We start from the raw sequence: 14,455 nt of genomic DNA, 5'->3' as shown, positions 1-14,455 counted from the left end.
ACCCGACGCAAAATGGCATCCCATAGCTCCTCCGAGAACACCTCCCCTAGATCCTCCTCCCATTGGGTTTTGATTTTATGCTGCGGAGTGAGCTGCAAAGAAAAAATGAGGTTATATAAATAAGAAATAGAACCCTTAATGGTGGGCAATGGGGTTAAAAATGAATCGATTGGAGAGGCCTCTGGGAGATTCGGGAAGTTGGGGCTAAGACTGCGAATGAAACTCCGAGCTTGAAGATATCTGAAAAAATGCTGCCTTGGCAAATTGAAATTTTCTGAGAGTTGCTGGAAGGATGCAAATGTACCCGCAATAAACAAGTCCCTAAATGTCTTGATGCCGTAATCAGACCACAAAGAAAAAGCCCCATCGATTAAGGAAGGGTGAAAAACAGGGTTATCTGATAAAGGTGCTAGGAAAGAGAAGGACTGTAAACCAAAATAGCGACGAAATTGTTTCCAAATTTTTACAGTTGATTTAACTAAGATATTATTGCAAAAAAGGGAGGAAGAAAAGCTAAGAGGAGCGTGGACGAGAGCAGTCAATGAAGCAGGTTTAACAGAAAACGTCTCCATACTCAACCATGTAGGAGAAACTGGTGCACCCTCTAGAGAAATCCAAAGCTGAATAACTCTGAGGATGGAAGCCCAGTAATAAAACCTCAAGTTAGGAAGGGCCAAGCCCCCAAGGTTCTTAGGTCTCTGCAACAGCTCCTTGCGCATACGAGGGACCTTCCCGTTCCAAATAAACTCATTGATTAATTTGTCCAATTTGCGAAAAAAAGACTGAGGGAGAAAGATAGGTATGCACTGGAAGAGGTAAGACAATTTGGGGAGGATATTCATCTTAACCGAATTGACCCTGGCCACGAGGGAGAGAGGTAACAGTGACCACCGTTGAAAGTCCATATGTATCTGATCTAACAAAGGGGCAAAATTATAATCAAACAAATCTTTGAATCGGTCACAAATCCGAATACCAAGGTATTTAAAGCCAGAAGGAACAATTTTAAATGGGAAACCCTGAGCAGCATTGTGAGCACCTGGGTTCAAAGGAAACAGCTCACTCTTGTCCAAATTTAGTTTATACCCTGAAATCTGACCAAATGAACTAAGGATGCCAAGAGCAGCTGGAATTGAGATAGAGAGATTGGACACATATAGTAAAAGGTCATCGGCATAAAGGGAAACCTTCTGTTCAAGACCATATCTAGTGATTCCAGTGATGCGTGGCTCTGAACGAAGCGCAATAGCCAGAGGTTCAATAGCAATAGCAAATAAGAGAGGACTCAGAGGACAGCCTTGACGAGTGGAGCGGTGCAAAGGGAAATACTCTGAATGTGTGTCATTAGTTCTAACTGAAGCAACAGGGGAAGAATAGAGCAACTTAATCCAAGAGATGAACTCCTGGCCAAAACCAAATTTTTCCAGAGCGTAGAAAAGATAGTTCCACTCCACTCTGTCGAAAGCCTTCTCCGCGTCTAATGAGATCACGGCTTCCGGCCCCGTTGATGTAGAAGGATTATAAACAACATTAAGAAGTCGTCTGAGGTTAAAGAACCCGTGTCTGCTCCGGACAAAACCTGTCTGATCAGGAGAGATAATCAAAGGCAAAACTGATTCCAGTCGCATAGCTAATAATTTGGACAGAAGTTTTACATCTACAGATAAAAGACTAATTGGACGATAACTTGAGCAGGAAAGAGGGTCCTTATTCTTTTTTAAGAGTAATGATATGGATGCCTGATTTAGAGTCTGAGGTAATTTAGAAAGAGTAAGAGACTCATTGAACATTTCAATCAACAATGGTGCTAATTTGTCGAAAAAGATTTTGTAAAACTCCGTTGGAAAACCATCCGGGCCTGGACACTTTCCTGACTGCATAGAAAATGTTGCCCGTTTAAGATCATCAATGGTGATTGGGCCCTCTAACTGCTCAGCAATATCAGCATCTACCTTAACCAACTCCAGTGAATCAAAAAAATTATCCAGGGCAGACAGATCAGACCCAACCTCAGAAGTATATAAAGAAGAGTAAAACTGTTAAAAACTGATCATTAATTTTTTTGGGATCGGTAGTGATGCCAGAAGGAGTATTGATTTGTGAAATTTGCTGAGAGGAGGAAGCCTGCCGAAGCTGATGGGCCAAAAGTTTGGTTGCCTTGTCCCCAGATTCATAATAGCAATATTTAGCCTTAAATAAGAGCTCCTCAACCTCTTTAGTAGAAAGAACATCAAACTCAGCCTGAAGAGAGAGACGATCCTTATATATGCTGGGGGATGGGGAGGCAGCATAGATACTATCAAGCTGGGAGATTCGCAGTCTCAATTCCTTTAATTTATTTTTCCTTTGTTTATACTCATAGCTGCTGTATGAGATGATTTCACCTCTAATATATGCTTTCAAAGTCTCCCAAAGAAGGGAGGCTGAGATCCCTGGGGTACTGTTGGTCGTAAGAAAAAAATCAATTTGATTAGAAACAAACTTAACAAAATCCTCATTAGATAGCAGGCGCGTATTAAGACGCCATGAGGGGCATATACGTTCGCGCTCCTCTATGAATAACTCCAGTGTGGTAGGGGCATGATCAGATATTAGAATAGTATCATAACAGCAAGACTGAACAGAGTGGAGAAGGCGGTTGTCCAGGAGGAAATAATCAATACGAGAAAAGGAGTGATGTACATGAGAGAAAAAAGAATACAATTTACCAGACGGGTTAAGAAAGCGCCATGGATCAGAGACCTTGAACTCATCCATAAAGGATAAAATTGTCTTTGAAGACTTCGAGGGCACTCCTGGTCTAGTAGAAGAGCGATCTAATACTGGATTAAGCCAACAGTTGAAGTCACCCCCCATAATAAGTAGATGTGTGGACATGTCAGGTAATTTGGCGAACAAATGGTGGAAAAAGTTGTCATCATCCCAATTTGGACCGTAAACATTAGCTAGAATCACAGAATTACTATATAGCTGACCGGTTACAAACACAAATCTTCCATTAGGGTCAGAAATTACATTTGAGCACACAAAAGGAACCGATTTGTGAATCAAAATCGCAACACCCCTAGATTTACAATTAAAACTAGAATGAAAAACTTGACTGACCCATCTCCCCTTCAATCTAATATGGCTGGAAGATTTTAAGTGAGTTTCTTGAAGGAAAACAATATGGGCACCTAATTGTTGAAGATGGTGAAGAACTTTGCTACGTTTAATAGGCTGATTTAGACCATTACAATTCCAGCTAACAAATTTGAGTCCTGTCCCTGATTGTCGAGGCATCCTAGAGTGCTGCATACCAGTCAAGTATTAGTGTACACTGCAGCATGGAATGTATACCGGACACAGAAATAAATTAAAACATGGGCGACCTGATTAAACAAAACACAAAACACACAACGAAAGAAAAACGAAGAACTCCTCCCACCCACCACCCCACGAGCTGAAGCGTCTTCCCAAATAAGACGCAAGCCAATCCCACAGACTAACAAAAACATCCTAACACGCTCCGTTAACGGCACAAACCAGTAGTGCTCGTGCGAGTTTGTAAAAAAAGCATAAAAAAAATATATATAAACAAAACACAGTAGCAAAATATGGAAAGTTACTCAAGTCCAAGTGACACGAACTTGAAGCAGCTTAAGATCAGAACATCAGAAGCAGCTTAAAAGAAGAAGCCAGTTACCAAGCAAACTGCCAGACGCATTCAAACTGTAGCCTCAGAAGAGACACCAGACTTTAAGTTCACCTTGACAAAGTCCATTGCAGTGGCTGGGTCCTCAAAGGTGTGTGTATTTCCACCGGGAAGAGTGATCTTTAAAGTCGCGGGAAACCTCAATCCAAACTTCACTCCAGCACACGAATGTAATAGACGTTTGACGTCCGTGAATGCAGCGCGTTTATTTGCAACAGACGAAGTGTAATCAGGGAAGATAAACAATTTCTTGCCTCGATGGAGAAGAGAAGCCTCGCGAGCCCGGCGCAAAATGTCATTCCTCACGTGGAAAAAGTGCACACGAATCACAAAGGGTCGGGGTGGTTTACCGTCACTGGGCTTGGGTCGGAGAGTGCGATGCGCACGGTCGAGTAAGGGCAATTCCCCCAGGCCGAGCGAGTCCATCAGCAGCTGTGCAATAAATTCGGTTGGGCGACCACCTTCGGCCCCCTCCGGCACACCCAACAGCCAACCCGCCGGGGTTAAGGATTACAGACCAGTGGCCTTGACGTCTGTGATTATGAAGACCCTCGAAAGGCTCCTCCTACGGTTCCTGGGCCCTCAACTTCAATGCGCACTTGACCCTCTGCAGTTTGCCTATCGAGCAAACATGGGGGTGGAGGATGCTGTCCTCTACTTGCTTCATCGAGCCCACACTTTTCTCGATGGGACAGGGGGGTATGTGAGGCTGATGTTCTTTGATTTTACGAGTGCATTCAACACCATCCAGCCTCAGATTCTGAGAGGCAAACTCGCGAATCTTGGCATGGAGCCTGCTCTTATTGAGTGGATAACCAGCTATCTGACAAAGCGGCCACAGTACGTCAGACTGGGGAACGTGGTCTCAGAAACTGTGGAAACAAGTATTGGGGCCCCCCAGGGAACTGTATTGTCCCCTTTCCTCTTCACCCTATATACATCTGACTTTACACATAGTACATCATCGTGCCATATACAAAAATATTCTGATGACACTGTGGTGGCGGCTTGTGTGAAGGGAGGAGATGAGGAGGAATACAGAAGGGTCATCTCGGAGTTTGTGGCCTGGAGCAGGTGCAATGGTCTCGTCCTTAATACTTCTAAAACCAAGGAGATGATAGTGGACTTTGGGAGGCGTAAGATACACTATCCACCTGTGGTAATTGATGGGGTAGACATTGAGGTGGTCCAGACATACAAATATCTAGGAGTCCATCTGGACCATAAATTGGACTGGTCAGCACATGTAAATGCTGCATACAGGAAGGGCCAGAGCAGACTCTTTTTCCTGAGGAAGTTAAAATCCTTTCATGTCTGTAATGAGATGCTGTACCTTTTCTATCAGTCGATTGTGGCCAGCGCTGTGTTCTTTGCTCTGGTGTGCTGGGGCAGCGGTATGAAAGCCAGAGATGGGAACCGTTTGGACAAACTGGTCAGAAAGGGTGCGTCAGTGTTGGGGAGGAGGGTTGACTCTGTAGGCGAGTTGGTGGAGAGAAGAATGAGGAGAATGATGAAATCCATCCTCAGTAACAGGAGCCACCCACTACATGAAAGTGTGGTTGCCCAACAAAGCAATCGCAGCGACCGTCTCCTCTCTATGCGCTGCAGGACTGAGAGATTCAGGAGGTCATTTCTTCCGGCCGCCATAAGGCTATACAATGGAACTGCTTGAAGTGCACTATGGATCTACTACTAATGATTGTAGAAGTTTGTTGTGGGACTTTTTTATCGACTCTTTTATTAACTTTTATTAATTGCTATTATTGGTGCTCTTTTTTATGTGTGTATAGTAGTGTGAATGTTTGCTGGAATCAACACACACTAATGCTGATGGACATTGAATTTCCCCTGGGGGGATTAATAAAGGCATCTACACATATGTTGTTTCTCCTAGCTCTACCCTCCAAGTCTTCACATTTGTCAGCCAGCAGTTTAACCTCGGCTTTCAGCGTGGAAACTGTAGAATCCAGTGAAGATAGCAGGTCGCTATGATCAGTGCACGCGCGCTGCAACTCTGTAATGGTTTGATCATGAGAGTTAAGTTTTTGCTGCATCGGTTCAATTGCGTGTCTCAGCTCCTCTCTAACCGAAGAAATGTCCGTTCGAAGCTCGCAAGACAGCGAGTCTATTTTTTCGCAAATGTCCCCTTTCAACTGATCTAGCATAACCCGTAGGTGATCCAAATTGGGCGCGCAGTCGGGGACCGTGACCACTTTCGGCGGAGATGCGGGCTCACTCGAGGGAGAGGCTTTAGCACGGCCTGAGCGAGCTGAGTTTCCACGTGCAGCTGACATGGTCGATGGAAATTCGCCCAAAACACAACAAAACTGACCCGGTACTTGTCGCAAGTGGACACCAGTAAATTTAGTGAAAATAAACTGTGTTAAATTTATATAATATAACAAACTCGCGGAGCAAAAGGGAGACACGTCCTACATGCTTGGTGTCCAACCAAGTGGTCAAATAAATCTAATCTAATCTAATACTCCTTCCGTGTTGATACAACTGCTTTCACTAACTTGCACTGGTGTAGACGACAGAGGACGCAGAGGTATAGGCTATCAGCAGGAGGATTTCAACCGCAGGAACCGTGATATTAACGTTTTTTTATAAGGCTATACCCTTCTTGTTTTGAACTTCATGCATGTGTATTGAATGTTAGACAAGTTCATAATGATAACGAGACTGTTTATCGTGGTGATGTGTGTTACGCCTGCCTGTTTACCCCTACTGGCTCTGCTACACAGTGCAGACGTTAGTTGGGCAACAGGTGTATATAATCCCTAATTAACTCCTTATAGGGGTAGTATAAAGACCTGTGACTTGGTGTGAGAGCTCTCTCATCTCTCTCACATTATTTCTTTAGTATTGTTGTTTTCCCATATTTATTTTTAGTGCCAGATATTGTTTATTTAGTAACCACGCGCGTGTGTTTTCCCCTCCCCTAGACGTCGTTTTTTTTTTTTCTTTCTTTTTGATTATTTAATATTTGTTTGTTTGCTTGGTTGATAATAAATTGGTTTATTGTTAAAACATTTGTTGTTTGCCTCTTTTATGTTGCGGTATATGAGCCAGCCGTAACATAAAAATGGGGCCTCGTCCGAGATTTTTTTGAGCGTTTGTTTTGAGGGAGTATTTTATTGTCTCTTCAGGATTTCTTGTAAGGTTTGGCTTTTCACTCCGGTTAGTTAGAGTGTTTCAGCTGGGCAGCTCGTGAGCGTCCTTCCATCGGAACACTGTTTGTTGTTTTGTTGATTTCTTTTTGTATCTTATTTGGAGTTTTGGAAGGAAATCCTGGGAGGGGGTACGCTTCTCGCGCAGCTGAACTCATTTAGAGAACAGCTGTTACGAGGTTCAGCGTTTCAAGTCGCCTCGAGCCCGGCAGTCCTTTGAAGACTAGTAAGGATAGTTAGTTTCAACAGGCAGGCATATCGGAGATGAAAAGCCAAAAGAAATCCTGGTGAGTACTTTATATTTCTCCTTGGTGTTTGTTTAGTTTGATTAAAGAGAGCATGTTTTCGCGCGTGGTAAGTTTGTTTTTTATATAGGAAGTTGATGTTTGTGTAGAACGGTTAAAATATTAAATTTGATTCGTTTACACGAAGATCCTGTGTCAATAGTGATCGATGACAAGTAATACGTTTGTCACAGCTGTTGTATCCTATTGAGTGTGGCCGATTGTTGTTTACTGTGAGTAAATTAGCACTGCATTGAACGGTTACAGGGTCGAAATTTTCCTATCGAAATTGAGCATTAGATTTATTGTCCTAGTAATAACACTGAAATTGTTGATGTGACTTTAAGGTCTGTTTGATTAATCTGAATAATAAAAACAGGATTTGTTTTATCTTGGAAATATTAATTCATTTGATCTTTTTGCATTTCTAGTGTTATAGTGGATTGAGCTAGGCTGTGCGAAATGGTATGTCAATGTATTATTGAATAATCATTTGGGCTTAGGCTGTTTTCTGGCACTTTTGTTTTGGGAGGATTTATTAGAATTATTTTTGATTTGTTGTGGTCAATTAACTAATCTTCATTGTGTGAATTATATGTTAGTCAAAAAAATGAGTTCCATCATGAAATTGAATGTAGAGCTTTCTGAGAAGTTTCTAGATAGGTGCACCAAAGAACAACTTTTAGAAGTCGCAGAGAGTCATGCAATCATATTGACTGGCACTGATAAGAAGCGCAAGGAGGATTTGTTAAGAGTTGTTAAATCCCAGTTGATAGTCAGAGGAATTCTGGTTGTAGGAGATGAAGCTGGTAGTGGTAAGGCAGCATCTTCACCAGTTGAGAGAGATTTAATGTCAATAGAGAAACAAACACAGTTTGAAACTGAGAGACTATCGTTTGAAGGTTCTCAAGCATTAGAAGAGAGGGAATGGGATAAACGTGTTCAGTTTAAAAAATTAGAGCTTGAACAGGAGCGTGAGCGTGCACAATTTGAGCTAAGGAAGTTAGAGTATGCACGTGAGAGCGAACGTGAACTTAGGCAGTATGAGATGAAGAAGTTAGAACTTGAACTGGAAGTAAAAAAAAGCTGAAGCTTCAAAGTCCATTCCGGTTGGGCATTCTTCTTTTGATGTAACATTAAGATGGTTCCCCCATTTTGTGAACGTGATGTAGACAGGTACTTTGCCCATTTTGAAAGGGTTGCTTCTTCTCTAAAATGGCCAGAAGAAGTCTGGACTTTGCTTTTGCAGTGTGTTCTGACCGGGAAGGCTCAGGAGGTGTTTTCTTCTCTTTCCGAGGAAGAGAGTGGAGATTTCAAACAAGTTAAAATAGCCATTTTGAGAGCGTATGAGTTGGTACCAGAGGCTTATCGCCAACGATTTCGTGGTTCTAAAAAACTTGAAAGGCAAACATATGTTGAATTTGCTCGGGAAAAAGAAATCACGTTTACAAGGTGGTGTCAGTCTCAGAAAGTAGAAACCTTGAACCAGTTAAGGGAGTTAATTCTTGTGGAAGAATTTAAAAACTGTGTACCAGGGTCTGTGTCAACTTATTTGAATGAGCAGAAGGCTCTTACATTAGCTGATGCAGCTGTGTTGGCTGATGAATTTGTTCTGACTCACAGAGTTTCTTTTCCTGATAAAGGTTCAAGTGATCAGAGTAGGAAGTTATTTCGGAATCATTGGACGCCTCAAGTGAGTACATCGAATACCGTGTCAAGTGTGCCCCCTGTCAGTCAGAATTTTTCATCAGACAAGAAGGGTAAGGTGACCTGCTTTTACTGTCACAAGGTGGGACATAAGATATCTGAATGTAACGCTTTAAAGAAGTCTGCTAAGCCAGTTGGACTGGTTGGACGTGAACCTCTGGAGATTCATGCTCACCAACAGGACACTGAGATTGGGAAGGGGATCTCAAAACCAGTAGATGTCGGGGATAATTATACTGCGTATGCTCCGTTTATTACCAGCGGCTTTGTGTCTTTGCCAGGACAAGAGGAAAAAGTTTCTTTGAGGATCCTGAGAGACACCGGAGCTTCTCAATCGTTTTTGCTAGAAGGGGTTCTTCCACTCTCAGATCAGACTGCGACTGGGAAGGATGTATTGATTAGGGGGATAGAAATGACTTTCTTAAAAGTTCCCTTACATAAGGTACATCTTATATCTGATCTGATAACTGGTGATGTGATTGTGGGAGTACACTCTTCCCTTCCTGTGCCAGGGATTTCTTTTATCTTGGGGAACGATCTTGCTCAGGGGAATGTGTGGGGAACATCAACATCAAAACCTGTACCATCTACTGTTGTCGTGTCTTCACCTATGTCTGCAGATGTTCCTGATGAATGTGGTCAGAAATTTCCCCATGTGTTTCCTTCCTGTGCTGTCACCCGAGCCAGAACAAAACGACGATGTAGTTCTGTACAGTTCATCTTGGACCGATCACCTAGTCCAAATAAGGGAGTTATTCGTTCGTTTGACTGAGGCTTCTTTAGCGTTAAATTTGGCAAAGTGCGAATTTGGGAAAGCTACTGTTACCTATTTAGGAAAAATAGTAGGAAATGGACAAGTTCGCCCCATTGAAGCTAAGATTGAGTCCATCTGTGCATTTCCAGTGCCTACAAATCGCAAAGAATTGCGTAGGTTTCTGGGAATGGCCGGATATTATCGCGGGTTTTGCCCAAACTTTGCCTCTATTGTATCACCTTTGACCGATCTTATAAGTACTAAAGTACCCTTTAATTGGACCAATGTTACCCAACTGGCATTTGATGGAGCAAAAGCATTGTTGGCTAGTGCTCCTGTGCTTGTTGCACCAGATTTCTCTCAGCCTTTTTGTTTAGCTGTCGATGCCAGCTAGTGTTAATTTCGTTAACGAAAACTAAACGAAAATATTTTCGTCAACGCACATTTTTCACCTAACGAAAACTAGACGAGACGAGACTAAAGTCCCCACTAATAAACAATAACTGGGACTAAATCAGAAATAATTTTCGTAGACTAATAAAGACGAGACGAAAATGCAGTTCGGTAAATAAAGACTGGGCTAAAATCTATGGACATTTTAGTTCACGAACAAAGACGAGACGAAAATTACATATTATTATATGATATGGTTTTGTCAAATCCTGTCTCCTCCTCCGCCTCCTCCGCGTCAGCTCTTCCGCCACACACCCACGTTCAAACCTGGAGCGGGCGGGCACAGTCAGAGTAGCCTACACAACACAACACATGGAGCAGACAGGAGCTGGATTCACGGTGAGGCGGCGGCGACAGGTTAAAAGTAAAACATGCTTTGCACGGGGCTCGGGAGAAAGAAGAGACGTGATATATGGACACATTTTGTTACAATGATAAACTAACTAATGATGGCTAACTTTCATAGCATTTAGTATTCAGGCTGGCTATGTTACGTTAGCTTCTTAACACATTCAGTTTGAAATTAAATGTATAATTACAACAATCTTTGTTTTTGATTGCTTTCTTTTTAGAAATCCCCAAGCTTGCAATGCATGTATTTGGGCTTCTTGCATGTTGTACAACACTGAGAGAGATGGATGAGGTGCTTTCTAGTTCATCAGTCCTCTTTTGCTCTCCCTGCAGTGGACCAAATGTTGCAAAGTACTACAGACATCTGCAGTTGCTTTTGCAGCAAAGGCGGACATTTGATCTGGACGAGAAAAATATAATTGCTGAAGACTACAAGGTATTAAATGTTAATATTAGGGGAAAAAAAATCAGTACATGGCCTCACATTTGTAATGCATTTAGTATACTGTATAATAAAAACCAACTAGACCAGATCTGATGAACTAAACGCAACACATGTGCATCAGGACATACTGTATGCAGACGTCCATAGGGGTCCTAGTCAGATGGTCAAATTTTGAACCTGTTTTGCACGTCCACAGGACAGACAAAAGTGGTTCTGAACTGTCGGACGTTATACGGAGATGATCTGAACGTCAATCTGACAACGCGTGTTTGCTGGGTAGCTTTTTTTATGTTAATACACTGTTCAATCCCAGCTAACTGTGGACAATAATAAATGAACTGTTAATCTGCTGATTTCCACAAAGTGTATACACACTATGCTTTTCAACATTGTTTTTTTGTCTGTGCGATCCCAATATACCCAAAATATCTAAATTGGCTTACCAGTAGCATTAGTTTGGGGTGGGACTACCTGTTATATTTGACAATGTCATGGAAATTTTTTTGCAATTAGTTTGGTGCCATTGGAGTTGAAGAAATTACATACTTCATATTTAACCTTTTTCTCCACAGTAGCTTCACAAATAAACAGAGCTGAAATATTGATGGGACACCTAATAAAAGTGAAATGATGCGGCCCATGAAAATAGACCTATAGATTCTGTTGAAGTTCATTTATTTAACTTCCGTCATCTGTTTCATCTAGAAGATCAATTGATGGCAGAAGGTAGATGATCTTGTCTTTGAAAAGTCTGCACAACACTGCACCATCAAGTGTTCTACCTTCCTCCAACACTGTTTGACCAACCTGGTGTAGGTGGCCATCATTATTGTGATTCTATGGAAATATCACATGATTATTTATAATTTTATAAATACTTTTCAACATTATTTCCAAATAATCAAACATCAACTTGATACACCAATACATTTTGTTCAGTGTTCAATTCAATAATTTTATCAAAACCTAGTTAAGTGATTTGATGAAGTGCTGATTTGGATGTTATCTTACTCTGTGCCACTCTTCAGTTTTGACCTGAATATGGTTCTCAGGTGTTCCAGGATCTCATGTGCAGCCCACTCCTTCCGAAACTGCACGGCAGACACTATATGACCTTGCTCTGCCAATAGTGCTTTTCTGTTTTCTTTTTAAATACCAATCAGCTATTGTTCGGCTGTTAAGACCACTTTCTGCCATTGCAAATTATTTGTCACTCTGTGACTGTGCACTCAAACAGCAGGGATATTTTGGGAGTGAGTGAGTGTGTGTGTGTGTATGTGTGTGTGTGTGTGGATGTATATCTACTGTGCGTGAATTCCAAGGGGGGGGGGGGGGGGGGGTCCCTCTGCTTCTCTCCTTCTCTCCCTTTCTCCTGCTCTAATAACTCAAAGAACAAAGAAGGGGAAAAGGGAAAAACAAAAAAACAAAAGTTAACTCTAATAATTTGTTTTCTTTGTGTATTTGTTTGCTCTATTTTTTATTTTTAAATTTTATTTAGTTTATTTGAAGTTGCTCTCAGATCAGCCTCTTCCTCTCAATACTGAACAGCTTTATTGTCAAAATCAAAAAGCACACAATTCTAGCTACTATTTCCATTGATACCCATCTTCTACGGGCTCAATCAGCGTGTTTAAAATTTTAGGGCGCCTGTATTTCTAAATACGGAATCCTGTACGTCCTATAGCACAGACCCGCCACTTTAAACCGCTATAAATCACCGCTTTGACACACTATCCTCGTTTTCTAAAACGATTCTTCGGTGTGCTGGAAATATTTTAGAGATTACTCTGCCATCAGTTTTTACAGTCTCGCCATATTCCAACCACCTTCCAGTCATGCCAAGCAAATTGCTAAATCGCTTTACTGCTATTCCAAATATTTGACTAAATGGTCTTTTTTCTAAAAAAGATCCACTTTTACTAAAGTCTTTTCTAAAATGGAAAAAACTTCCCCAGCATCATTCAATATTTCAGAGGTTTACTGAACAGAGCAACTCAAATAAGCCACATCAAATCCAAATTATTTAAATTATTTTCCTTTTTCTGACATATATTCATTGGCAAAACAACTGGTACTTTAAACAACACAGTTCTTTTAAGCAGTTTCAGTCAATGTCCAATCATCAGGCAGACTTAGAATTATTTTTAGAATAGGGAAAAGTCTTACCTTGAATGATTGAGACAAATGCCTGAATGCAATCAAGTTCATCTTCAACCCCTTTTCTCTTGTTCATCTGTTTTGTCTTTTCCTTTTTCTTCCTCTCATCTTCCAAGAAGATCCTGTACCGGTTGCGTGCAGTTGCACACTCATTTAGCAGCTCTTTAGTTAGAGGCACTTTGACCACTCCACCACAAATCCTCACATAGTCGCAGATTAGTCTCTGTGAAACTATAGTGTCTTCATTCATATTCCACATCTCCACCTCCTTGTTTATAGAAAACCCACGCTCGACAGTAGCTTGTCCATGGGACAGAAGCAGCAGCTTTTCCACAAAGCTCCAAAGTTCTGCAAATCCATTCATGGCCTTATGCAGGAAGCGGTCAACTCGTGATTTTCCATCAAATGCACTGAAGGCCATGAATTCCTCTCCTCTGGCCTCGCTGAAGAGGAACTTCTGAAATTGTTGGGCAATCTTATCACCTGCATTTAGATAAAGACAAGCACATCTGTAATACTTTCTAGTTAAAATTAAAATTTATTTTCACTATACTCTGGAAAATACCTAAAATAAGACTCCCTTTGATAAACACTAGGCTAATTGTTCACATTTCTGATATGTCTACAGATGTTACCCGCTGTGACTCCTCCTGACAGCTTCTTATCCTGCACAAATTTCATGATGAGGGCCTTCATTTTTTGCAGGCACATGTCAGGTTCTTTGTGCATATTTTGGGGGTCCAGGCACATCATATTTCGAACAGAGGGGTACTTCAGGGGGCACTTCAATAAAATGTTCTGACAAATTTTTGACAGGGCGCTCTGGCTGTCTCGCATGAACAGTAACACCTCACGCTCACTTCCACCACTCTGACTGCCTGACATTCCCTGACAAAAGCACAAAAGTCACATCACCTGAAACATCAAATAAACTCTCCCTATGTGTAACTTACACTACACAACATTTGACAGATACAATTAATAGGTCAACTGCTTGATGTCAAAACAATTAAACTGATCTCTTTAATTTCTCAACATAAATAGTTCACAAGTCAAGTGACTTTGCAGCTCATAAAGCACAATGATAAAGTATTTTAAGATAATTACCACCTTGAGGGCAGCTGTGGCTCCCATGCCAATGTCCACTTGCTTTGGACTGACCCAAAGCTTTTGGTCTGTCACATCAAGCTTGACCAGCTTTACTGGGGAAACATCAACCTGGACGTCTCGCTTTATGAAGCGTCTGAGAAGGCTCTGAAAATAGAATAGCACAAGCATAATAATTATAAACAAGTTTGAAAAAAGTATTACAGTATTTACAATACTTTCTCCAAACGTCATTATGCTGAAAACTCAGTGAAGACTAAAATTTCATCTTTTAATATTATTATATTATTTTAAATATTATGTATCTGTATTATTATTCTTTATTAGTTT

General features: G+C 41.3%; 1 protein-coding gene across 1 annotated transcript; it reads right to left on the bottom strand.

Annotated features, from left to right (window-relative positions):
- Positions 1-10,326: 10,326 nt before the first annotated feature.
- LOC120492456 (uncharacterized) lies at positions 10,327-13,982 on the bottom strand. Its single transcript, XM_089133045.1, has 3 exons — positions 13,654-13,982; positions 13,028-13,501; positions 10,327-10,361 (listed from the first exon to the last, which is right to left on the bottom strand). The coding sequence occupies exons 1-3, from the start codon at positions 13,901-13,903 to the stop codon at positions 10,327-10,329; spliced, it is 759 nt and encodes a 252-aa protein (XP_088989171.1). The 5' UTR covers positions 13,904-13,982.
- Between the last annotated feature and the right edge of the window lie 473 nt (positions 13,983-14,455).

This window comes from Pimephales promelas, chromosome 2 (assembly GCF_988280905.1).
Source record: "Pimephales promelas chromosome 2, fPimPro1.hap1.1, whole genome shotgun sequence".
Taxonomy (NCBI): Eukaryota; Metazoa; Chordata; class Actinopteri; order Cypriniformes; family Leuciscidae; genus Pimephales; species Pimephales promelas.
The sequence above is the reverse complement of the archived record's forward strand: the minus strand, read 5'-3'. Positions and strand labels throughout refer to the sequence as shown.